General features: G+C 38.2%; 3 protein-coding genes across 7 annotated transcripts in view; 1 reads left to right on the top strand and 2 right to left on the bottom strand.

The window, feature by feature from the left end:
• Positions 1-14,575, top strand: part of mark1 (MAP/microtubule affinity-regulating kinase 1) — a 69,535-nt gene extending 54,960 nt beyond the window's left edge. The window contains exons 16-19 of one of the 5 annotated variants that reach the window (XM_016276528.1): positions 147-404; positions 7,030-7,074; positions 12,551-12,889; positions 14,371-14,575. In XM_016276528.1, the coding sequence (XP_016132014.1) occupies positions 147-404; positions 7,030-7,074; positions 12,551-12,889; positions 14,371-14,383 (655 nt within the window). In that variant the 3' untranslated portion in view covers positions 14,384-14,575. Of the gene's footprint in view, positions 1-143; positions 405-3,335; positions 3,360-3,435; positions 3,638-7,029; positions 7,075-12,550; positions 12,894-14,370 lie in introns of those variants that run through there. The other 4 variants (XM_016276527.1, XM_016276529.1, XM_016276531.1 and 1 more) reach the window with 4 other exon arrangements.
• LOC107588442 (creatine kinase B-type) lies at positions 14,039-20,450 on the bottom strand. The gene is made up of 9 exons (XM_016276536.1): positions 20,231-20,450; positions 20,009-20,055; positions 19,110-19,308; positions 17,399-17,559; positions 16,907-17,039; positions 16,681-16,837; positions 16,479-16,602; positions 16,135-16,324; positions 14,039-15,315 (listed from the first exon to the last, which is right to left on the bottom strand). Exons 1-9 carry the CDS (start codon positions 20,262-20,264, stop codon positions 15,155-15,157), a joined length of 1,206 nt encoding a protein of 401 aa, XP_016132022.1. The 5' UTR covers positions 20,265-20,450; the 3' UTR covers positions 14,039-15,154.
• A 1,404-nt stretch (positions 20,451-21,854) lies between these two features.
• Positions 21,855-27,506, bottom strand: part of LOC107588441 (TNF receptor-associated factor 5-like) — a 15,149-nt gene continuing 9,497 nt past the window's right edge. The window contains exon 11 of the mRNA XM_016276535.1: positions 21,855-22,812. Within this exon, the coding sequence (XP_016132021.1) occupies positions 22,247-22,812 (566 nt within the window). The 3' untranslated portion in view covers positions 21,855-22,246. The remainder of the gene's footprint in view (positions 22,813-27,506) is intronic.

The raw sequence follows: 27,506 nt of genomic DNA, 5'->3' as shown, positions 1-27,506 counted from the left end.
ATATGTACACTGTCACTGCTTTTTTGGTATGGTGTTTGTATACACACACACACACACACACACACACACACACACATATATATATATATATATACACACACACATATACATATATATATATTAAATCACTGTTTATCTGTCAGCAGCTCTGGCTCCAGGGCTCCGTCCACGTCTCCGTCGGCTCACAGCATCAGCAGCATGACTCCAGATCGGACCCGCTTTCCTCGGGGCACCTCCAGCCGCAGCACCTTCCACGGGGCGCAGCTCAGAGACCGCCGCAGCGCCACATACAACGGCCCTCCCGCATCGCCCTCACTGTCCCACGACACGGGCGCTCTCGCCCAGGCCCGCAGGGGAACCTCGTCCGGATTCATCAGCAAGCTCACCTCCAAGTTTGTGCGGAGGTCAGTCTCTAGATCCATCACTGCACGTGTCCTGATTGTGCACTTGCTTTACAGCCTCCTGAGGTTTGTGTGGAAGTCAGGTCAGGATTCAACAGAATGGCCTGCAGTGCTGTAAAGGGCCAAAGCTTTGAAAACCTCAAACACAGGTCAACAATGATGGATTACAGTACTGGTCAAACGTTCAGAATAATTATCATAATTATCATTGTTTTTGAAAGAAGTCTCTCATGCTCACCAAGACTGCATTTATTTGAGCAAAAATATAGTAAAAATAGGAATACTGTGAAATATTCTTATTATAAGTTAATATAGGTATCTGTTTTTATATATTTTAAAATATTATTTATTCCTTTGATGGCAAAGCTGAATTTTCAGCATCATTACTCCAGTTTTCAGTGTCACATGATCTTCAGAAATATGTTGATTTGGTGTTTCATTATGATCAATTATTACTGCTGCTCAGTTATTAAATAATGGTTCTTATTATTAGCAATGTTGAAAACTGTTTTGCTGCTTTTGTAGAAACTGATACGTTTTATTTTTTTAGAATTCTTAGATGAATAGAAAGATTCAAAAGAAAATCATTTATTTACCCCACACACACACACACACACAAGAATACCAACATGTTCACCTTTGGTTTAAGAAGCGGTCTTTTACTTTACTTTAGCATGAAACCCATCCATCGTATAAACCAGGCTCTACACTCTAGCGCTGAGCAGCTCAAACGAGTCACACGGTTTCGTTATCCTTTCAGTTTCGTTTGCCGTTTGATGTTTCTCACATGCAACAGAAATGCAGCGCTTATGAGTTAAACAATGCGGTGGTCACAAAATTTAGTCGCACCGGCAGAAAAAATTATCGCAAAATGCGCCCATTTGGTCGCACTCTGGAGCCCTGTGCAGTACAGTATTTATTTATCCTCCGTTGTGAATACGGTTATAGTGATAATTAAAATATGAAACGGTAATACTAACCGTGGGGTGTTTTTATCATGATTTATCGTCAAACCGGTAATCATTACATCCCTAGTGTCTTTGCTGGATAAAAGTAAAAATCTTTTTTTTTTACTTTTTTTTTTTATCTTACCCAAAACTTAGTGTAGCGTATCACAGTTTCAGCAAAAATCGCAAAAAACAAACAAACAAACAAACATATTTAACATTGATAATAATCAGAAATGTTTCTTGAGCAGCAAATCAGCATATTTTCAGTTGCAGTAATATTTCGCAATATTACTGTTTTTACTGTACTTTTGATCAAATAAATGCGGCTTTGATGCGCAAGAGACTTCTTTCAAAAACATCTTACTGCCCCCAAAACTTTGTTGTGTATCAGTTTACAAGTTATACATTTAATGCATTGTTTTTATAGTGTTTTTTAGAATTCAAATCTTCTCAGTTAAGTTAGAAGTATTTTAATACTTTAAATGACATCACCTTGAGGCGCCCTTGGAAGTTTGCTGAGGGCCGCTAGTGGACCCCGGCCCCCTGATTGAGTACCACTTTTTTACACTGTTTACAAACCAGTAGCACAGGAAGTCTCTCTTTAACAGCTAAGGCCCTACACTGCAGTGTGTGTGTGTGTGTGTGTGTGTGTGTGTGTGTGTGCGTGTGTGTGTGTGTGTGTGAGTGTGTGTGTGTGTGTGTGTGTGTGTGTGAGAGTGTGTGTGAGTGTGCTAGTGGACCCCGGCCCCCTGATTGAGTACCACTTTTTTACACTGTTTACAAACCAGTAGGTCTCTCTGTCTCTCTTTAACAGCTAAGGCCCTACACTGCAGTGTGTGTGTGTGTGTGTGTGTGTGTGTGTGTGTGTGTGTGTGTGTGAGAGTGTGAGTGTGAGTGTGTGTGTGGAAGAGAGAGAGCCTCACAAACACACACACCCTCACGCTCCGTGCTGAGCCTGCATTGACTCTTGAGTGTGCTGCAGACAGTGAAGGACACTGTGCAAAGTGAGCTGATCAGGCAGCTGGCTGCAGCTGAAATCAACATCACTCTCAGACCTGCCTCCTACTGTCTGTTTGCAGTTTCATTTGGTGACACTAGTGCAGGAATTAAACATTTAAAGGAATAGTTCATAAAAATTAAAAAATTAGCTGAAAGTGTACTTACTCTCAGGCCATCCAAGATGTAGAAGAGTTTGTTTCTTCATCAGCTTAGGAGGAATGTAGCATTGCATCAGTGTCTCAGCAATGGATGCTCTGCAGTGAATGGGTGCCGTCAGAATGAGAGTCCAAACAGCTGATAAAAACATCACAATAATCCACATAGTAATCCACACCACTCCACTCCATCAGTTAACGTCTATTACAAACACGTGAAATTAAAATGTTTGTGTCTGTAAGACACAAATCCATCAAGATGTTTTTAACTTCAGTCCATTGTTTCTGGCAGTCCATAATCCATAATAGCACTTTCTCCAGTGAGAAAGTCATCTCGTCTGAATCAGGAGAGAAATCAAGAACCGTTTACAATCAAAATCAGTCCAAAACAGCTCTAAACAAATATGTGGGTGGATTTTGATGTGAGGGACAACAGGAGATGGACTTTTTCACTGGAGTAAGTGTTATTATGGACTTTTGGCCATATATATTGGACTTTTTTTATCAGCTGTTTGGACTCTCATTCTGACGGCACCCATTCACTGCAGGGCATCCAGTGCTAAGACACTGATGCAATGCTACAGATCTGATGAAACAAACTCATCCTAATCTTGGATGCCTGAGTATGAGTAAATTTCAGTAAATGTATATTTTTGGGTGAACCAATCATTTAAGTTTTTTAATAAATCCATAGTGTATTTATAGACAAATTAATCTCCCATATAAGTATGTAAGGTCATTTTCACTTTCGTTCGTGTGTTCTTCAGATTTCACGGCTGACCTAAAGGTCTCGGGTCCAGGCTTTGAACATTTGTTTGTTTGTGTTGTAGAACTCTGTCTTTCAGAACGGCGAGGTAGGGGACGATAGTTTGACATATTTCCCATCTGACTAACATGTGGAAATCTGTCCTCACACACCCTTCTCCTCAGAAACAGACTCCTGTCGACCCGTGTGTTTCTTACTAATGATCTGTGCATCCGTCACCACCATCCCTCAGACGTTACCTGTGGAGACTGCTGGTGTTTAGCTGTAGTCTGGTTGAATCTGTTGAATGCTGATGGTCCTGTACCCGTTCCCCTTCCTTCCTCTTTGGAATGAATCTCTGTATTATAATGATGTCTACTGTTATATTGTTGGAATCACTGATTTTTTGTTTGTGTGTTTTTTTCACAAGGCAGTTTAGCGCAAACCAGCTAATTCTAAAGATTCTGATTGGTCATCGCAGTATTGATTGCCTACATAATGCTGAAATAAATATTAACCATGGCCATAAAGTTTTAATAATCATTGTAAGAGAATAGTGATGTCTACACTATATCTATAACGATAACCACAGAGAAACAACGTCGTTGGAATTATTTTCAGACAGTCTTTTACACATTTATTTTTCCACAAACCAGTTCAGCGCAAACCCCGCCTCCAGCTGGTTCTGAAGTTCACTGGCAATGTTATTCACTGTGCGGATTGCCAACAAAACACTGAAACAAATACTAACCCCTAACCTTAAAGGTAAGGTAGGCGATTTCAGAGAGGTCAGCATTGAAAGTATAAGATCCCACCCTCCCTGCAAAATCACTCTCCAAAGCCACGCCTCCAAAACACATGCAATGCTGTCAGATTACCTCATGTCTCATTCACCGGTGACAAAACATTGCAGCACAGAGTGCTTAATATTACAATAATAGCACCGTCCATTCTCGCACGGTCTGCAATAGCGCAATCAACGTGCTGATGAGGTATAATGTCTGTGCGAACAGGGAGCGTGAAGGTATGCAAATACGTACGTTGATGCATACATACATATTCAGGTAGGACAGCCTATAGTAGCCCTCAGCCAAGGGAACATTTTATAGTCCTATGCCTTCCACAGATGATATAAATACATTTAGACCACTTAACTTATTGATTGCTATCGGGCTGTGAAGAGATTTTCAACCAGCGTAACAAAAAATGTTTTTGAACCAAATCACCTACCCTACCTTTAACCTAAACCTCAGTGTAGTGTTGGGAAGATGTCCTGATAGATAGCATTACTGTTTGCCGTGATCAGAATTCAAAGGCTGCATCCTTCGAAGGACACAGACTTTGAAGGCTGTGAAGGTCGGACCGAACATTAATATACGGGACGGTCTAGGATTGATTTTGTTAACTAGCAACTGTGACAGCTGCAGGTGACGAGCGGCAGTAATTAGGTTGACTTGAGAAAGCCAAGGATGCTAGTACTGATCTGCTACTTAAGCTTTTTCTTATTATTTTTCTTAGACTAAATTTCTGAACGCTACTCCTCCTAGAGCTTTCAAGCTAGAACCACCAAACCCAGCCCAGCTCTTCAGACTGATCGGACTTAAGCCCTATTCACAGGGGATTAGTATTTCCAGGTGACCTCCAGTCATTTGTAATAATTGCGGAGGTTGTCTGTGATCTTAATCCTGTGCGAATCGGCCATGTCTGTAATTTGTAAAGTAAAAATTCCCCCGCAAACGACCTACCATATTTCGCTGAACGCCTGTGCTGTGATAATATTAGTCCCGTGCGAATCGGCATCTCTGTGATTCGGCTAGCATTTGGTGGGGTGCATATCATTTTTTGAGGTTTTTGTTTCCTGTGCGCCTTTTTATCCATCTTCCGCGAAGAATGGAGCTGCGTTGGAGTGTTTGATAGTATTCTGGGTGCTGTCATCATATCGCTACACCTTACAATTTGCAGAAAGAGAAAGCTGAAAAGGTTTTGAGGTTAATGTGTTACAAATAAATCAAGCATAAAGCTTGAGATATTATTTTAAAATGGTGAAATATAAATGACACAGTGCACGAAACTATATTAGTTTCTTTTTTTTAAATCCATCTGGACCATAAACGGGACTCTCAAAGCCTTGACATCCGGGTATCCGGGAGATAAGTCAGTAAATTTGAGTAAAATCACAGGCTTCGCTTATCCCGTGCGAATGCACCACACGAAATTCAGATGTGGGGGGGTAATTTCAAAATCACACAAGGTCCCCAGATAATACTAATCTCGTGCGAATAGGGCTTAAGTGTGCTTTATCTTTTCAGACTGATCCGACTTATGGTTTTCATAAAAATTAAGATTAAAAATCATAAAACTCCCATAGACTTGCATTTAAAAGTCTCGGCTCGTCTGAACATTCCGTCAAACTCCAACTATCAAAATTCAAATCTAAACACACTGAAGCCCATTACACTCAATCAGACTTGCCTTCTATGTACTATTTCTAATCCATTCAAACTCATTCAAACTCATCTATCTATCTATCCTAGCGACATGTTAATCATGCTAGAAACATGCTAATCATGTTAGAAACATTGTAGTGACATGCTAGTAACTTGCTAATCATACTAGCAACATGCTAGTAGCATGCTAATCATGCTAACGACATGTTAATAATGTGCTAATAATGTTAGAAACATGCTAGCGACATGCTAGTTATTTTGCTAATCATGCTAGTGACATGCTAGTCATACTAGTGACATGCTAGTCACCTGCTAATAATGCTAATAACATGTTAGTAATATGCTAATCATGCTAGAAACAGGCTAACAACATGCTAGTCACTTGCTAGAAACATGCTAGCGACATGCTAGTAACGTGCTAATCATGCTAGCAACATGCTAGTCACTTATTAATCATGCTTAACAACATGCTAGTAACATGCTAATCATGCTAGCAATATGTTATAACAGGCTAATCATGCTAAAACATGCTATTCATGCTAGAAGCATGTTATCAACATTTATCTAATCTATCTAAATTTTCAAACTTCAGGCTTTTACAACTGCTTTAAACTTTCAGGCTAGGCTTTTTCAAGCCAACCTAAAGTTTGTCTTTAAAAACTTTTTTAATCTAGTGTTTATACTGGACTTTTTGTAGTGTTTGTAGGTTGAGAGATATTCAACCGTCTTAAAACTAAACGGGGTTCACAACCTGTCTAAATATGTTCACCTTAGTCCGTTTCTGTACATGAGTAAAAATCGCATCTCGGTAGGATTTCAACATTAAACGGCTTAGAATTTTTTTTTAATCTTACATTTGTGAATTTGTATTGTTAGACAGCATTCGTCGCACCACGGTGACACAATCGGCCTTCAAAGGATGCACCCTCTGAATTGGGACATTTTGGCTTTTTAAAATCGGCTGTGGGTGGAGTTTGCGCAGAACTGGTTTGAAAAAAAAATTCACTTTTTTTCAAGCTGCCAATTGATTGAAAACTTTAACATCCCATCAAAGTCCACCAGACTTACAGGCACTCAAGCATTTAAAACGGCGGAAAACATAACTGCGGCGCACTTATAATAAACAGCATGTTACCATTTGTTGGTGTGAACGCTAATACGGTTATCGTTATAGCTATCGTTCTTGGTGTGAACAGGACTAAACTATAAGCAGTTTACGATTGCCTAGAAACCGTTGTCTTGTTACTATTAGAGATGCAGACTTGTACTAATCTATGGTTTATAGTTTAGCTGTCCACTGTTTTCTCAATATGACCTCTGATATTTCCCAAGGGTACCCAGTGAAGGAGAGGCCCACGGTCGGCTGTACAGTTTGAGGTGAGGTTTTTATAGATCCTCTGTCTTATGTGAGATTGTTGCTTGTGGGGTATTTGTTGTTGCCCCTTCAGGTCAGTCGACGAGAGTCTGTGTTGATTTAAATGGTTCAGATAACCAATGTACAGTATTTGAGATTTCTGATTGTTTGGTGTATTTTGCATGTTTTCTAATCATTGGGAGTCGTCTTCTGTCTTTCTAACACAGATTTCAACCCTCTAAACAACCTTGCTCATTTCGCAGTCCATTTAAATTAGGATGCACTGATACTGAAATATCTTAACTCAAATAAGCAAAAACAGACATCCAACATCATCCCGCAGATGTCTAATAGCAACCAATATGGGAGAACTTGCACAATTGGTGGCTGACTAAATACTTTTTTGCCCCACTGTATACAAAATATAATTGTGGGTCTAATGTACTGTATGTTTTGTTTTAGTTTTATTGGCCAAAGTTTTTTTTTCCACACACCTTATTGGTTTTGTAAGGTTGCTCCAAAAAAGGCCCATTTACACCAAAATCAATAAATATTCAGATAACTATAACAATATATAACCCTGGAGCATAAAAGCAGTCTTAAGTCGCTGGGGTATATTTGTAGCAATAGCCAACAATACATTGTATGGGTCAAAATTATAGATTTTTCTTTTATGCCAAAAATCATTAGGATATTAAGTAAAGATCATGTTCCACGAAGATATTTTGTAAATGTCCTACCGTAAATATATCAAAACTTAATGTTTGATTAGTAATATGCATTGCTAAGGACTTAATTTGGACAACTTTAAAGATGATTTTCTCAATATTTTGATTTTTTTGCACCCTCAGCTTCCAGATTTTCAAATAGTTGTATCTCGGCCAAATATTGCTCTATCATAACAAACCATATATCAATGGAAAGCTAATTTATTCAGCTTTGTATAAATCTCAGTTTCGAAAAATTGACACTTAAGACTAGTTTTGAGGTCCAGGGTCACATTTATTTGCATCCACACAATGGATGGTAATATTCTGTTTATTATAAGCGCACAATGCAGTTATGTTGTCTGGCTGAACTTCTTTAATTCAAGGAGATTCTGATTGACCAAAAAAATCACTCTTGAAAGTGTTTGGACCATATTGTTCCTTTGTATTATCAGTATGTACTTGTGAAGAGGACTTTGCTATTAATAGAAAATTTTAATAATTTTTAAAACTTTATAGGTATAATTATCGTGCTTAGTGCGGCCCTTAAAAGTCTGTTCACACTAACAACGATCATAACGATAACTATAGCGTACAAACCAACGTGCTATTAAATTTGTTTATTTTAAGTGCGCACTCTGAGGCGGACAGTAGTGAAGTATTTTTACTCTGCCTTAAAAGTGAATTTTTCAAGTGTCTGTACTTTATCAGTGTTTTTGTTTAGAAAACTTTTACTTCACAACATTCCAAAGCATAATATTGTACTTTTTACTGCACTACATTTCATATTAAATATCATTTAATACTTAATTGCATTAGAAATCTAGTACTTTCTTTCTTTTACTCGAGTAAAAATAGTTCAAAGTTTTACTTGAGTACAAGAAAGTGATACTTTTTTAATGTTCTTAAGTGTTAAAGGTAAAAAAAAAAAGATAAAATATTTTATTCATGAAATGTAGTGCAGTAAAAAGTACGATATTATGCTTTGGAATGTAGTGAAGTAAAAGTTCTCTAAAGAAAAACACTCTAAAAAAATAAAGTGTAGTACCAGATAAAGTACAGATACTTTTTAAATTTACTTGAGTAAAGTAAAAGTACTTCACTACTGTCCACGTCTCACGTACTGTAGTTTTGTCGTCTGCCAACTTTTAAGGATGAATTCTGATTGGCTGTCAATGTTTTCTTCGGTTAGAAAAATTGTTCTGAAAGTAATTCCAACAATATTGTTCTATTTAGTCGTTATCGTTATAGCTGTAGTGTGGACATTGCTATTCTCATATAATTAGAGTGATTATTAAAACTTTGTAGTTATAATTATCATATTTGATGTGAACGACCCTTAAAGGTCTTTTCACACTGATAATAATAATCACAATGATAACTAAATTAGCGCTCAAACCAACATTTGATCAAATTGTTTATTATAAGTGCCTACTGCAGTTTTGTCGTCTGCCTCTTTAAAAGCTCAAGCACTTTAAAGTTGAATGGATTCTGATTGGCTGTCAATGTTTTTATTATTCATTAGTTGGAAAATCGTTCTGAAAGTCATTACAATGATATCGTTCCTCTGTCCTTATTTTTATAGTTGTAGTGTGTACATTGCTATTCTCTGAATTTTAACAATTGTTAAAACTGTAATTATCATATTTGATGTGAATGGCCCTTAAATGTCTTTTCACACCAATAATGAAATCATAATACTGACTATATTAGTGTACAAACCAGCTTTGATAGAATTGTTTATTAAGTGAGCTCTGAAGTTTTGGCACAGTAAGTGCTGAAGATCTTTAAAAGATGGATTCTAATTGGCTGTCATTGTTTTAATTGTTGGAAAAACAATTGGAAAAATTGCTCTGAAAGTTATTTAAACAGTATCGTTCATCTGTGTCGCTACCGCTATAGCTGTAGTGTGGATTTCACTATTCGCATTAAACGATTAATACAAATTCATAGTTATCATCCTTGGTGTGAACAGCCGTTAAAGACTTGTTCGCAACGATAACGATAACTATACGGAGTGTCTATTTACACTAAATAGCCCACCTTGTTGGCAGAAGCAATTTACACTAACTCCGCCCATCAACGTGTGATTGGTCTACTCACCACTACAAAAGACGATCATCTTAAACAGCTCCAGTCACGTAGGTGGAATTGCGCATGCCGTGGTCTTTTTGACTCGATCGACCCGAGTTCGAATCCACCTTCTGCCAAACTTTTTTTTTCTTTTTTTTCAAATCTCTTATCACTTCGGAAAGGCATTTATTTTCAATAAAAAAAGAAGGAAATAATCGAAAAGTTAAGTAAAAATAAAATAAAGAATCAGGTAGGATTTAATCATTTGAATTAAATTATCATTTACACTCAATACGTTATTATTGCATACTGTTTTATAATGGACTACAATACTAAGGTGCAGATAATTGCCACTATTTGCAATAAGTAGTATAAATAGCAGAAAATCCTGTTATTTTAACATAGTCAGTGTCTGAATACTTCCGGACCTGACTGAGTTTTTGTTCTTTTGCCTTTATACACCACTACAATGGATTTGAAATAAAACAATCAAGATGTGAGTGAAGTGCATACTTTTAGCTTTATTTTAAGAGGTTCCACAAAAACATGAGATTTACCATTTAGGAGTTACAGCCATTTTAAGCAAAGTACCTCCATTTTCAGGGGCTCCATAGTATTTGGACAAAGTGACATAATTGTAAATATAAGCACAATTTTAATACTCGGATGAAAATCCTTTGCAGCCAATGGCTGCCTGTAGTCTGGAGCCCATGCACATCACCAAATTCTGAGTTTCCTCCCTGGAGATGCTTTGCCAGGTCTTCACTGCAGCCACCTCATGGTCTTTCTGCCTTCAGTCTTGTCTTCAGTTACAGAAAAGCATGCTCTGTTGGATTGAGATCAGGAGACTGACTTGGCCATTGAAGAATATTCCATTTCTTTGCCTTCAAAAAGTCTTGAGTTGCTTTCGTGGTATGTTTAGGGTCATTATCCATCTGCACTGTGAAATCTGCGTCCTATCAGTTTTGTAGAATTGACTGAATGTGAGCAGAGAGTATAGCCTTAAAGAGCTCAGAATTCATCCTGCTACTTCTGTCAGCAATAAACAGCAGTGAGTCCGTTCCATTGGCAGCCATACGTGCCCATGCCATGACACCATGTTTGACACTTGATGTGGTGTGCTTTGGATCGTGAGCTGTTCCTCTCTTTCACCATACTTTTCTCCTCCCATCAGTTTGGTACAATTTAATCTTGGTTTCATCAGTCCAAAGAACCTTATTCCAGAACATGGGAGGCTTTTTAGATGTTTTCTGGCAAAGTCTAATCTTGCTTTCCTGTGCTTGAATGTTACCAGTGGTTTGCACCTTGTTGTAAACCCTCTATATTTACATTCATGGAGGCGTCTCTTGATTGTAGATTTGGCAATGATGTGCCTACCTCCTCCAGAGTATTCTTGATTTCTGTTGATGATATTGAAGGGGTTTGTCTTCACCAAGGAAAGGATTCTGCGATCATCCACTTTAGTTGTCTTCCGTGGTCTGATGTTGTTGAGCTCACCAGTGCTTGCTTTCTTCTTAAGAACGTAGCCAACCGTTGGTCTGGCCACACCTAAGGTTTTTGCTATCTCTTTTATCGATGTTGGTTTTTCAGCTTTCAAATGATGGCACTTTCATCGAGATCTCCTTGGACTTCATATTGGTAGCACCAGTCAAACAGCTTCCAAATGCCAATTTGATACCTCATATCAACTCTTTTATCTGCTTAATTTGTCTTGAAGTAATGAGGGAATGGACAATTAACCTCTTCTTAGTCAGCTGTCCAAATACTATGGAGTCCCTGAAAAGGGAGGCACTTTGCTTAAAATGGCTGTAACTCCTAAATGGTAAATGTCCTATTTTTGTGGAACCTCTTAAAATAAAGCTAAAAGTCTGCACTTCAATCACATCTTGATTGCTTTATTCCAAATCCATTGTAGTGGTGTATAAAGGCAAAAGCACAAAATCTCTGAATACTTCCGGACCTGACTGTAGTTATTTGCACTTCCAATAACAATAACATTATTAGTGCATAGAACAATGCTCTATAATGTGTTGTTCATTAAATATGTGACCCTGGACCACTTAATTGTCCATTTTTCAAAATTGAGATTTATACATCATCTGAAAACTGAATAAATAATGATGAATGGTCTGTTAGGATCGGACAATATTTGGCTGAGATACAACTATTTGAAAATCTGGAATCTGAGGGTGCAAAAAAAATCTAAATATTGAGAAAATCACCTTTAAAGTTGTCCAAGTTAAGTTCTTAGCAATGCATATTACTAATCAAAAATTAAGTTTTGATATATTTACAGTAGGAAATTTACAAAATATCTTCATGCTCTTTACTTAATATCCTAATGTTTTTTGGCATAAAAGAAAAATCTATGATTTTGACCCATACAATGTATTGTTGGCTATTGCTACAAATATACCCCAGCGACTTAAGACTAGTTTTGTGCTCCAGGCTCACATATGTTCTTTTAAGTGGATTCTTATTGATGTTTATAGCATTCATCAGCTGGAAAAAATCTCTCTAAAGGTGATTCCAATGATACTGTTCTTCTGTGTCATTATCAGTATAGCTGTAGTACTGTTCTCATATAATTAGAGTGATTATTACAACTTTAGCTTTATTGTTATTGTCCTTAGTGTAAACAGCCTTAACTCACAGCCATGTTTCTAATCTGGGATGAGAGTCAATCTGACATTCTGAACGCTTCTGTGTTGGTCGTCAGAAGCGGATCCGGAGAACCCAAGGAGGAAGGCCGAGACTCGAAGCCCAGATCGCTGCGCTTCACCTGGAGCATGAAGACCACCTCGTCCATGGAGCCGGGAGACATGATGAGAGAAATCCGCAAGGTGCTGGATGCCAACAACTGCGACTACGAGCAGCGCGAGCGCTTCTTGCTCTTCTGCGTGCACGGCGACGTGCGGCAGGACAGTCTCGTCCAGTGGGAGATGGAGGTGTGCAAACTGCCCCGCCTGTCTCTCAACGGCGTGCGCTTCAAACGCATATCGGGGACGTCCATCGCCTTCAAGAACATCGCTTCCAAAATTGCCAATGAGCTCAAGCTGTAAGCAAAGAGTTCCAAAAAATACACATCTATAGGGAACGCTAAAAAAGGAATCTGGCCAGGAAGTTTGAGCAGCATTTTGAGTTACTGTTTCTGCTGTAATGTGTAGTAGAGAAAATATGAATGCGAAAAGAGGAAAAACACCCTAGCCTGATCTTCATGACCTCTTGATATACACCTGGTTAAAACAACCATCTTGCAATAATATCAAAACCCTTTCAGGGTCGGCAGGACAGAGATCTGTCGAGCAAATTATCTTAAACCGACTTTTTCCACATGTACAGTTAAGATCTAGAATGTTTTTGTTGTATTGAATTAATGATAGAGTTGTATAATACAAGACTTTCAGCCTACTTACGTGGAGGTGTTGTATAGTCACTATTGAGCTCTGTACATAAAAATTATGTTCAATGTGTCATACCCGTTTAGTTGTTTAATTGTTTTTTTTAGATTTTGAGACCACTCAGTTTTAACAGTTCTTTTATTACTTATCAACATTTGTTTTTAAATGGGCCGTTGATCCAACAATGGGCGTTCTGTCATTTCAATGTGGTCACAACAAGCCTGTATGTTGTTGTTTTTCATTTTGAAGAATTATGCAGCTTTATCTGACTAAGCGCCAAAAATGATAAAACACCATAATGATAATCCACACACTGCAAATTCTGTGCAATAGATTTTGAATTGTTACACAAAGTGTAACGTATGGCTAAGTTGTTAATCACTGAAAATGTGCATTTAAAAAAACTACAAATTAAATAACGGCATACATGGCAGGACACGAGGGCAAGTAAATAATGACAGAAGTTTCATTTTGGATGAATTATCCTTTTAATTCAGAGTGAGAATTAGATGTGATCATAACATCAGAATTAATGAGTACGTGTTTTGTAGAGAAGGCAGTGAGTTTCCCAGATGCAGATGGTTTGGATGGTCAAATCGGCTAGAAATTCGTAAACGAACGTCGACATTAACATTCCATACAGAACATAGAGTGAGACTAACATCATGGAGCTGTAGTGCAGAACACTGAGCCGTGTATTTTCCTTTGAAATCCAGAAACAAGACACGCTTCAACTCCAAGACTTTTATTTATTAAGCCATTTTATGCCTTCCTGTTTTATTAACTGTAGAAATTCATCCACCCACTTTTTTGTAAACTGTTATTTGTTTTGTAATAAGTGGTGGTGGTGATGATGATGAAGATGGGTTACGACCTCTCGTACTAGTTCTTTTGTACTGAAGTATCGAAGGTTAAATGTGCAATGCTGTCTGTTGTTTTACTGTTATGCTGACTAAAGAGGTTGTGACTGCACACTTTTAAGGGAAGATTAGGTCAAGTTTGCTAGGAAAAAGGATTAGTGGCTAAAAATATTAAAGGGTAAAGCTGTGATTAAAGCTCAGAGAGGCAGTGAATGTTCGAATGTCAACTGTGATGTTCCTTTTTGTGACGGTACATTTTATTTTTTAATTTTTTAAAGGCTGTATGGATGAAACCGTTTGGATGGGAAGCAAGCTGAAGGCTGAGGATCTCCAAAAAATGCAATTAAACTCTTCCACACACTCGTCCCATTTATTCTCTGGACATAGTACTGTACATTTTTTGCGGAAAAATCCCTTGGGCCACTGTGGTTCAGTCCCACTGGAGCACATTAAAGCTTACTTGAAATGAGTCTTTGAACTAAACCGTCTTGTGTCCTTTTTTAAAGTATATTGCATACCTCATTGCAATCATTACATCATGTATTTTTGTTGTTCTTGATAACCAGCTGAAAACTGAACATTGTGCTCTTCCGTTTTGCAGATGATCATATATGCTTAGGATATACAGGCAGTAAATACTGCTGACTGTGAAAGGAGTCGGTAAACTCAAATGCAGCGAAAATCCTAAATGTAGTTTTCAGTTCAATGAATCGCCTAGGTCATATTTCAGACCCAGAAAAAATTAAATATTACATATTAAAGAGAATTAAGACTATTGCAAGTCTGTATTGTGACATTTTCAAGGCAATGTGTCTGCAATGGCTTAGTGAGGAGATTGTAATAAGCGTAAAATAGGCTTCATTGTCTTTATGTAGAATAGGGTGAAATACAATCTAGACGTTTCTTCATGAGATTCACCAAACAACTAGCATCAACAACATTTTACGAACATCAAGAAAACGTGTTGCAAAGTCCCTTTTTCATCATAGTGTTGATGAGAACAGAAGACTTTAGAGCAATGGGATTTCGGTTCTCACTAAAACAAGCCTCCTGATGGCCACTTCACTTCTGAGCAGGTACCAGGTCATCTATGCCACTGTTGTTTTCCAGTCTTTTCTCCATTCGGATGAGAAGTTTGACCCCATCCACTACTAGCTGGGTCAGCTCCACTTCATTAACTCCAATGGTCTGCAGGTTGCTGATTTTGTAGATGCCTAGACAGCCTGCACGTTAAATACAAATAATGAGTTTGTTCAGAGTAGCAACTAAATGAAGTTAGTTTCCTTTGATGTACAAAAGGAAATACAGAAAATATAGCAGTGGCAGCTACAATATAATTTATGCACGACAAATTAAAATGTTATTTGTCCTTGCTGTCATCTTTTTGAGGATTTGATTTAACAATCTTGGTGTGAAGATCATCTGAGCAGAATTCGGTTAATGTGTTAAGTTTGTAGAAGGAATAGCAAAAATTTTACGTTTTAATGAAAATGTTATGAAACGTTATTAGCTATGTCAAAATTTGGACCGTTGGTGGCACTAGAAAATATAAGAGACACCCTCAAGTTGCCACTAGAAAAGTTGGACCACCATCAGTGTTCCAAATTTCACCACCTTTTACATGTGCTATAGGCTTCCATGGCAGAAGAAAAATAAAGCTGTATCCAAGATCGCATACTCTCTGAGTAGGTACCTCTTTTAAATATATACTTATTTCACAACTGTTAAAGAAAAGTGTGTTTAATATAGTATGAATGTGTGTAGTACGAGTTTAATCCGGACGTACTACATCCATCATGTTGTCACTGTAATGTGTCCTACAGCATCAGTTGCATCGCTTCACTGGCATTCATAACTCATTTCCTGTGGCCTAATGGGAAGTCATTTTTACCTACTGGTTTTTGAATACCTTATAATCTATATATTAGAAGGTGAAAAATGCACCTATATTTGGATGCAGCCTAATTACATTTTTATGTTAAACTGTGGCTGATGTGCTGTATGATTTTACACTACAGATCCTCTAATGAGTTTTACCATACCAGTTGCTTCCATCTGAAGTCGTAGTCTGTCCAGGATGTCGTCCAGGCGTTTGTTCTCGGCTAGATGCAGCAGTTTCACTGTGACGCTTGCCTTCAGGCCTGTGCCGACCTCTGCAGGTGAGCTGACCACCCAGCCCAAGTGAGGCTTCCAGATAAATGGATGTCTCAGTTTCTTATATAGTGTCTCCATCTATAAAAACATGTTTCAGATTGTTAGTGTGAGCAGAATAGACCATATATAGCAAATATTTATGGCATGCCTCAGGGTTCAATATTAAGACCGTTTTTCTTTGCTAAAAAATATATCAGTATGATATTGTATGAGGTAGTCCATCAGAATTAACCTTCAGCACATTGATGCAGATCGTTTTAAATGCCTCTTGTAAACAGGCATCACTTCGGTAAGACACCAGTTTCAGATGGTCTTCCATGTTCACCCAAATAGCCAGGGTCCCATCCTCACTTAACCTGATTGCAAGGCAAAAACATACTATAAATGGCTCTGATGCAAGCATATACAACCATAAATTGTGAACTCTAACCAACCACAGGGCCCTTGCATCGGGCCAGTCACGAGCCACACTGATCTTTATCAAAGACAATGGTGGAGAGTCCATCACAGCCCTGCGATCTTCACTCTCGTGGCTGAGTTCATCTATGGAGTAAAGCTTTCCAGGCAGATCCTCACCCAGCTGCTCTAAAACTATAAAACATGTTATATTAGCAGCATAAAATATATCCATCCACTTAGACCCGTGATCAAATGCAGTACCTGTTTTGGCTAGTGTGAAGAGCTGTCTGCGCTCTCCTCTGCTGCAGTGTGTGGGGAAGCAGTAGTCCTCAATGCTGCGGCCTGCAGTCACCTCACAACTCATAGCATATGCTTGATCAAAGTCATCACCACCCTACACACATAAACACACTTTTTATACATCTATACCATGCTACCACAGATTTTGCTCTATTCTACAGATCTCGTCACTATATTACAATCACAAACTTTACACTGAGAGGAAAATGAGCGACTAAATGAAGTTATGTCTCAGAGGTTTTTCCTAAAACTAAAATGTAACACTTACTGTCAGTAATGGAGCTATAAAACTGATGATCTCAAACTCACTTTTGGTTGCATATTTTGGTGTGGTTAAAATCACGAGATGTGAAATTGAATCTCATATTCAATTTCATAGTCTGTCCATTTGGTCTCCATTTAATCTCATTGTTGAGATGAGGTATTGTCCTTAGATATTTTTTATTTTTTTACCTTCAGGTTGTCATAATTGAAGTCGCTCTCTTGAACAGTGTCAGTGGTGACCTTGTAGCCATGGTAAGACTCGATAATATGGTCAAAGAAGTCACAGAACAGAATATATGACTGAGCATCCCCTGCTAAACAGCCCACTGCTTTCGGTCCAGTGGACTGACCTGTCAGACAAAATCAGACTAGAGTTTACCAACACAAATATGATTCATATTTGTTTATGGTTCATCTCTTATTTCTTATTCAGAGAGAAAGGTGTGGCTCTAGACTAAAAGTTCACTTAGCCATCAAAAAGTTCATTCACAACCTTTTCTTTCACAGACTTAGTATGGCAAAAAAATGCATAACTTACAAACACTGTCAACCTTTCCCCCCCAGGGACCTCCAACCCAGATTATTAAAAAAATACATATAAAATATTATACTTAAAAAATGTTAATTAATAATATAATTAAATAAAGTATAATTAATCATTTTTTTAAACACATAATTTAAATAGACAATGGACCCCTTGTAGTACCTTCATAGAACACCAGGGGTCCACAGATACATAGAAACTAGAACCTGATATTCAGGTGAGTCTCTTCTGACATGTGCTTACTGTGACTGTCTCTCTCTGCCTGTCTGTCTGTCTGTGTCTGTGTGTGTGTGTGTGTGTGTGTGGTCCTGGTAAACCTTACTTTATGGGGACAAAATGTCCCCACAAAGATGCCAAAATCCAGAAATCATTGTCCTTGTGGGGGACATTTTTTGGTCCCCATGATGAGGAAACAAGTTTATAAATCATACAAAATGAAGTTTTTTGAAAATCTAAAGATGCAGAAAGTGAGAGGTAGGTTTAGGTGTAGGGCAACAGAAAACAATTTGTACAGTTTAAAACCATTACGCCTTTGGAATAAACCCATAAAACATGGAAACCCAATGTACGTGTGTGTGTGTGTGTGTGTGTGTGTCTGTGTATTAGTCAATTTTGTTACCAAATGCCCCCAGAGGGAAAGTAAAACTTGAAACCTAAATGAATGCAATCCCCCGGAAAAAGTAAGTGCACTTAGTTGTATTGAATGTGCACTTAAATTTTAGAAGTATATTTTTAAAAATGATACTTGCATATAATATTAATGAAATAAAAGGCCACTTAAGATTGCTTAAAGAGAGATGCTTTCATGACTGAATCTTAATACACTTTCAAAACGTGCACGTTATAATAATGTCAAATTAAAACTTGCTTTAAAGTACATTTTAATTCATTGAGTTTTAGGTCAAAAGCAGTCTAAAATTCTAATTATTGCATTTAATATAAATGTAAACTACAATAAATGTTCATCTAATTGCAATTAACATGCCATTAAGTGTCAGAAAAGTGTCAGTTCACACATTATTTACGTAAAAATTACTCATTTTTAAAGTATGCTAATATGTAGGCCTACTTCTTTTTCACAAGGTTTCCCATGATGAAGATGACTTGTATTAGTATATGTATTAGATATATTCCCCTCTTCAAGGGTAGTGGGTGTACATTCATTCAGAGAAGAGATAGCTTCATTCCTCCGCAGTCTGCAGCCATGTAGCTGTAACTTACACGGACTGTCAATTTATAGAATGAGTCATAATCTCCAGTGAACAGATGCGTGAGAATGAAATTTCGATACTTCATACTGCCAAATACACACACACACACACACACACACACACACACACACACAAAACAACTCACCCGGATCTTCAAGTCCGGGGCGTATGATATCATCAAAAATGACGCCGCTTTCAGTTGCCCGGTTGAACTGGCGCGTGTACATGTGCAGGTTGAGGATCCGGCCCATCAGGGTGTGGTTTCTGTCCAGGTTTGGGAACTCGTCTTTAGGGGAGCTTCTCTTTAGATTAAACCTGCTCATTGGGTCACGGGGGAGTAAACTCTAGGCAAAAGACAACCGACAGCGGGCACCTTGATATCGATTCGATGTCAAATATTACTTCAGTTTCAATTTAATCAATGTCAAGTTTTTGATGTCAGTTTGCTTTTTGATGTCAATTTATAGTTTAATTAATAAAGAATTATATTTTGAAGACTTATCTTTTCGGTGCAGTCAGAGTTATTTTTATTAGTAATAATTTTTATCATGATCAAATTATAACATTGTAAATATGTGAACCAGTGTTATTTTAGTATCAGATGAGATGCCATTATAGTTTTTATTTTAGTTAAAAGTTTTAGTAATTTTGTGTTTTTGTCATTTAAAAAAAAAACATCTATATAGTTTTTTAAAATTTATTTTAAAGTTATAATTAGATATTTTAAATAAAATAAGTTTTTTAAATGATTTTTTAAAAGTGATAATTTCAGTATTTAATAAAATATTATAATCATGATGTGAACAGTGTTCATTGTGCATTAGAAACGAGCATTCCTGTTTTGAACCAAACTACGTCTCAAACTTGCCAAGAATGGTCAAGGTTCTATAGTGAGAGGACGTGGTTGTGGCGATCCATTCGAGATCACTGAACAATGCAACTGCCTGGCAGCACTCTTTTTTTTCCGTCCACAAACAGAGAAGAGTACGGGACTTTCCACTAGCTGGGTGTAAATGGGTTTGGTGTACTTGTGAAGGGGAATACCTCCAGCACAGGCCTGTATTTTGACTCCTTTGGGTGCTCAGTTGGTGCTGAAACAGAAATCAGACATGAGACGTGAAGTCTCAAATACCTCTACACTAACGCCACACAAAATTGACATTTTGTGTTAGTGGTTTTTGTTTTAATCTAACCAACAGGTTCTGATGCTCAGTCCATCTCCACCACATGCAATGGCATTTCATGCATCCAAAATTTGACACTTACGCTTAATCATCCAAATTTTTTCTCGTTTCCACATCTTGAGCTTTCTTTTGTTTGTTTTTTTCCTGAAATCACTTGCACACAGACACACTCCAGCCGACAACAGCTAGACGTAGCTGTGGACGATAGCTATGAATAGCCAGAGGGGCTCATCGTCATATGAGCGCCTATTGTCCCATCATTCACCACACAAAGCACGAGCACCCATGCCAGTGTCACGTTGCCTGCCTGTAATAATGCACCTATTTATACGCTTGTGTCAGTGTCATACTTCACGTTGAAACTTGAGGGTTGGGCACAAACACTTACAGTGTAGGTCTGTACAATACCGGGGGGTTTTAATTTGGTTCAAGTGAAGACATTTATGGGATTTTACACTGGAAATAGATCTGAAGATGACATGCTTTGAGAGGAAAATGTATTGTATTGCACATACACACAATGTGTGTTAATGTGGTCTAAGTGTGAATTATGATCTTTCGAAATGCACTTGCTTTTCATTTAATCACCACAACTGCAAACACGTTTTACTTTACCGATAAAAATAAATGTAAAATAAAAACTATACAGTGGTGGCCAAAATCATTAGAACACTAGTATTTTCACCAGCTAAAAAATGGTTTTAAGTCAGTTATTTCTATCTTTTGCTGTAGTGTGTCAGTAGGAAATATCAGTTTACATTTCCAGCAATAATCCTGTGAGATTTTTGTCTGACAACAGCCAGTGCTCCACACAGAGATCTGCTACCTTGTATTTAGCATGTTGATATGCAGATTTAACAGTGTTTAGCATAAACACACGTTGATAGCAGTTTTAAGTTACGGTGTCCTTTGTGGTTGCTAATGTAGGTGGTACTTATCAACTATTGTAAAACAGGTTTCCCAACAAAAAACTGATATGACTTCAGTAAGTGTGATGAGACGTTTACCAGCAACAGAAAACAAAGCTCAGTTTAACTCAACTTGAATACAAGCATGAAATGACATTAAAAAGTATTTTTACACCAAGTTTCTCACAGCGAAACCGTAAAACTCTCATCTCAGTCTGAAATAAATGGTTGAATTGAGCGCAGTCCATAATTGGATTAAAAAATACCTTGCATACATGTGTCGTGTAATGCACAAGTCTGCACGGCACATTTATGTGCGTCTCACTACAATATAAAAACATGGTGATGCGAGAACATGAATAAACTTTACTTCTTTCATTTGTTAGGTAAGCAAATGTGTTTTTATATGTTAGAATATGGCCAGCGTTGGGAGTAAAGCATTACAAATAACAGAAGTTACGTAATCAGATCAGATTTTTTTTCAAATAACTAGTAAAAGTATCACATTACTTTTAAATTTACAACGAAATACCCGAGCGACAATTTTTCAAATAAGTAACGCAAGCTACTTAATTTCACTTTTTGGAGTAAAAGTGCCTTCACAGTTGCTAAAAATATAACTTTTGGGGTTTTTGTTATTAAAAAACAATTAAGCAAGCCCAGCCAAGCCGAAGTAAGGTAAAAGTAACGTAATGTATTACTTTCCATAAAAAGTAACTAAGTAACACAATTAGTTACGTTTTAAGGGGTAACGCAATATTATAATGCATTACTTTTAAAAGTAACTTTCCCTGACTCTGAATATGGCAGTTACTAGAGCTGTAGTACTCGAGTCCGGTCTCGGTGTGCTTTGATCTGCGCCACTCACTCCGACAAGACAAAGACCATTAAGCAGACATGGATCTTGGCTAGAAATAATCAGTATCATAAAAGGTTATGTTTTAGGACCGATAATGTTCTCATGTGCAGAATTTTGTTCATTCACATCCAAACTGAAATTTCATAAATATGGCACATAAGAGCAATACATTCAACACCTTCAGCTGGTTTGAACCGATTCAGATTGATGAAAATCTGTGCATGTAAACATAATAACCAGTGCTACTACAACAAATGTCTTCAAGTGGGTATTAAATGACCCTCCAGTGAATCCTGGACACTGTTTTGGGACAATGAGTTTTTCTCATAGGCTACAAGTCCTCTAATCCAGTTGTGTCCACCTTTACTTTGATGAACAGCGTGTCGTCTCTCACATAAACGGCATTTCGAGGGGCCTCCAGATCGCCGTGGGATATGAATCTCGAGAAACCCGTGGCCACATTAGAATCAGATGTTGGCCGATGAAAGCTATCGCTGTTGGTATCGGGGGTGAAAGTATTGGTCTGGTGGTTCCTCGAGCCACTTTGATCCAGCAGTGTTAATGTTATGTTCTGTCTGAACGGCCATGGTAAGAGCGAGTCGAAGTCTCCGCGCATTATCGTGATGTAGAGTGACAGGTGAGTGCCTCTCCCTGAATTCTCCCCGGCGAGGTAAGCCCGCACACTGAGCTTGTAGCCGCTACGGCTGGTGTAGAGAGGGGTCGAGTTGAGCAGGGTGCCGGCCTCTTTCCGGTGCCAATAGTCACGCACTTTCCAGATGAGCTTCCCGTCGTAGGAAGTGGATTCCAGCTGGTGGAAACGCTGCTCGTTAAACTGCAGCTGCTCCACGTGGATGTCTAACAGGCGGGTATGACGCTGACACGTCTGCTCTAACGCACCTGAAGGACACAAACACACACAGTTCTACTGTTACCGTTTCCACAGAGAACATCTGGATGGTATTGTTCTGTGTGAGACCAGAAACAAACTCTATAATTCACTCATCTTATGTATAGGCCACGACGCACTAAGCCAGGGTTGTCAAAACTCGGTCTTGGAGGGCCAGTGCAAAGCCACTAGAGACAAGCCTGCAACCATTAGCCAAAAAAGCGTAACAGCTAATGCTAACAGAAAGGAGACCATAGGCTTTTTTTTTTCTATGGATGTCAATAGAGGAGAGGCTTCACTACACTGAATAAACAGCTTTTTAGAGGAAACAGCTCAACATTTAATGAATCAACAGCCTATCGGCTAATCTTCAGCATGTTTTACACCAGGGGTGTCCAAACTATGGCCCGCTATCACTCCTGTGGTGGCCCGAATTTGTAATTTATCTTGCAAAGATATGCTTTCTTCTTCTGTTTTCCACACACATTTTTATGAAAATGGATATTGTAGCCTACTGTTTTCTTCTGGATTATAATTTTTTTTTTTCATCTGAAAAAAAATAGGTTTGATCTGAAACAGGCTATATAAAGCAATCAAGGTCAAGTGCAAAGCGCGCACATTAGGATGGGTGACGGATGAGAAAAGGCAAGTGAGTTTGTTTTGAGTTTGTATTGTGCATTTTCCAGCAACCACGCTGCTAGTATCACTTTAGCTTTAAATATGTAGGCTGGGCATTTATAATATATGTTTATAGAAAATGCCACTATAATTTGTTTTCTTTCTAAGATTTTCATTCTTTTTTTTCTATTTTGAACATTGCTAAATTTACAGGATTTTAATTAAAATGTGTCTTACACATCAATCGACTTGTACACCAATGCAACTTATCTGTGTGTCATAAAGTGCTCACAAAAAAATAGGTAGATATGGTACAAGAATAGAACTGCCATGTATGTATACATACAGTACAGTAGTAAGTGAGTGTCAATTTATAATAAATAAATAAATAAATCAAAGCTTCATTTGTCATAAACATATTATGCGGCCCCTCACTTAATGTGGAAAACTTGATGTGGCCCTGGAGTCAAAAAGTTTGCCCACCCCTGTTTTACACTAAACAATACTTTTGGACTGAACTATTTTTAGAGTTCATACCGAAAAAATGCCTAAGAGAAGTCACTTTTTGTGAGAGATGGGATACAGCTTACGACATTTCCCATTCATTCCTATGCTATCCGTAAACGCCGATTAAGTGCCGTACAACTCTGACTGAAATTTTATGACATCAAGGCTGTAATGTGATTGGTTATGAAGGGACACGTGATCCAAGTTAGCCATTACGCTCTCTCCAATAGTAAGTAATACAGACCCTCTCATCTCCCTGTAGTAAGACAATCTCTGGCCAGTGTTCTGCAGTTTAGTTCCAACTTTCTAGTTTCTAGTATGCCTAATAACGCCTTGATTAGCTGGCTCAGGTGTGTTTAATTGGGGTTGGAGTTAAACTCTGCAGGCTGTTGGCCATTCAGGATCAGGATTTTTGGACACCCCTGGATTAAACAATGTCAACATAGGGCTGGACGATATGACGTAAAATCTAAATCTCAATTAATTTAACATTTTACCTTGATTATGATTAATGAACAATTATTTTATTTATTTATTTGCCCTCTGACAAGGTCTGTACTGTAAATATACTCAACTATTAAAGGTGGGATATTTCATCTAATGAAAGAGTGCATTTCTTATCTTTGTGGTTTTAAAATAATAAAAAGCTAAACATTGCAGGAACCTGGCCCAGTTCTTGCATTACTGCGAAGACAACAAACATCAATTCTCGATGGGCAACATAATCCTTCAAATGTTTTGGCCAGTAAAACCATGTGTTATTCAAATAGGTAACAAAAAACGCTGAAAGTCTACCTAATTTGTTTAGCAAGGCACATCTCTTCAAACTGTCGCTCTACCAAAAGACTACCCTGTTGAACAGTGTATGTTGGTTAGGTATGTTTTGAAGCATAGTAGCTGGTTTGAGCTGGTTTAAAGGGGTCATATGATGCGATTTAAATTTTTCCTTTCTCTTTGGAGTGTTACAAGCTCTTGGTGCATAAAGAAGATCTGTAAAGTTGCAAAGACTAAAGTCTCAAATCCAAAGAGATATTCTTTATAAAAGTTAAGAGTCAGCCACACCTACCTAAAACGGCTCGTTCTAACACACCCCCACATATCTACCTCACTATGTGGGAAGATTTGCATAACGCCGCCCAAATGTTCACGCATAGAAAGGAGGCGTAACTTTTATTCTCGCTGTAGTATTGTTGATGCCGCCGCCATGTCGTGAAGGCGCTGTGTGCTTCGTTGTGAAAGCAAAACTACTTTGTTTGGCCTTCCAAAAGAGGACGATATGGCTTCGTAATGACTAGGGCTGATCTGTGCAGGTCGGTGAGGAAATACATCAACTTCACGCTGTGGATCGCCGGATCGGCTTTCATCGTGGACGAAGCGGAGTCCAGCCCGGGGTCGTCACATGTGGTTGCCGCAAGCCCGCCGGGCGCTCCTTCATCGAATCCGCCGGTCGCGCCATTCTCAAGCCCGCCCACCTCCGCTCACTCTAGCCCGTCGTGTGTGACGCTGTGTGTTTCGTTGTGAAAGTGAAACTATGTTGTTTGGTCTTCCAAAAGAGGACACAACTAGAAATCAGTGGTTAAGTTGTATTTACAACACTGTTCCAGAACACTTCAACCCAAATATTCAGATGTGTGGGAGATATTCATTTTTTGGAGGACTGTTTCCTGATCCTGGGAGAGTAGCCTACAATGCTGTGCTCAAAGGCTGTTTCTATAAAGTGGGGCAGTTCCAACTTTGCAAGGACAGTCTGGCGTTTCTGACTCTTAGTCTGCAAGTACGTTTTCATATTTAAAGAATTTGCCACTGACGATTCAAACGCGAGTTTTGGGCAGTGTAGATTAGTGCTTGTTGTTTGTTATTTCTCCGATCACAAATGCAGACATGGTTTTATGTTTACACGGCGCGATGCAACACAACACGTAAAAACACAGTATAAGTCATTATAATCAGTAATTATGTCCCCACTGGATGCAACAAATGCCTCGTTTGTAATGGGTTTTATTGGTTTTGTCTCGTCGTGCCGGGAGACGACATCACAATATGGTAAGGGGTGTAACATTTCCGTCACCTCGGTTTTCAGACCGATGAGCTTTGAAAAATCGATGCGTTTCAGAAAGGCGGGGCATAGAGGAGCAACAGTAATGTACCGTATGTGGAAAATAATGTGCTTTTTGAACCTTAAACTGCATAAACACATTGCATTACACCAAATACACAAAATAATGTTATTTTTAGCAGCATCATATGACCCCTTTAAGCTGGTCATGAGCTGGTCCTAAGCTGGTTAGCTCCTGCTCAGGACCAGCTTGACTTAAAGGGCACCTATTATGCAAAATTCACTTTTACATGGTGTTAAAAACCTAAATGTGTGTTGGCAGTGTGTGAACACAACCCTACACACCCTACAATGATAAAAATCCACCCTCTCCTTATTTTTTAATTCCCATTAAACCAAATCAGTCTCACTAGCCGTTTTGATTCTCTAAGCAATATGACATCACGTTGCTTAGGCCCCGCCCACTCCTTTGACTGACAGCCCTGCATTGCCATAGTTTCCGCCCTCAGAGAGTTGAATGGTGTCCTTCATTTTCTCGCTCTTGAGCAACTGTAACGTCAACAATGTCTCGTAAGCAATCCCCATGTTCTGTGTTTGGATGTAAGACTGAAGATAAGAGTCTTTTTTCATTTTCTCCCAACATCTGAGCTGCTGAGGACGCAGTGGATTATTTTTATTTTTGAAGGTAATGCGCCTCAAAATCTACTTAAATACATTTATGTCTGGGCAAATCAAAATGTTAAAATGAAGTGTTATGTCATGTGTTTTTGCTCAATATTAATACAGGGGAAGATCTTGTAGTGTTTAATGTTGTATTATTTTGAAATGTAAAAGGGTTTCTGGTATGTGTACATTTGTGGGGTTACCATTGTGCAGAAGAATAGAGCCTGTGGGCAGGAAGACGATTAGCCAAATTGTAGTAAATTATTTTACTTCATTTACAAAATAATGGCTGTGCATTTTACAACACAGTCTGTTAACTAAGTGCTTTGTTATGAGCAGGTGTTCATAAGCTATTGTAAGCTAGCTCTATTTTAAAATATGAAACATGTATATCATAAATGATTATTAAATATAAGAAATATATATTTCCATATATGTGTGTATAAACTGCATGAGTTAATATATGTTCAATATATTTTTACACATGCAGTAACGTATTTTATCACATGTGCATCTATATATTATAAAGTGTATTACTGAATACAAAATCGCGCACAAATGACGTCGCTGTCGACCGGCTTACGTCACTTCTTAGTACACACTCTCGGTGCAAATGCAACCCTTTAAATGGTACTGGGAAATAGTTTGCGCAAAATCGTCCCAGTACTTTAGTACCGTACGTTTAGTTCTGGAACTAAAGCGGTGCGAAAGGGCCTAATGAGCTCACTGCTCAACTTTCAAATATATGACTAATGCTTACCGTAGCAGTTGCAGCTTGCTTCAGAAACCCTCTACCTCCCCCTGTATAGATCTGCTACGGGGTGATTCATGTATGCTATATGGGGGTTATTCATGTATGTT

Source organism: Sinocyclocheilus grahami, unplaced genomic scaffold (genome assembly GCF_001515645.1).
Source record: "Sinocyclocheilus grahami isolate Dianchi unplaced genomic scaffold, SAMN03320097.WGS_v1.1 scaffold103.1, whole genome shotgun sequence".
NCBI classification, from domain to species: domain Eukaryota; kingdom Metazoa; phylum Chordata; class Actinopteri; order Cypriniformes; family Cyprinidae; genus Sinocyclocheilus; species Sinocyclocheilus grahami.
This window is presented reverse-complemented; position numbering and strand designations above follow the sequence as displayed.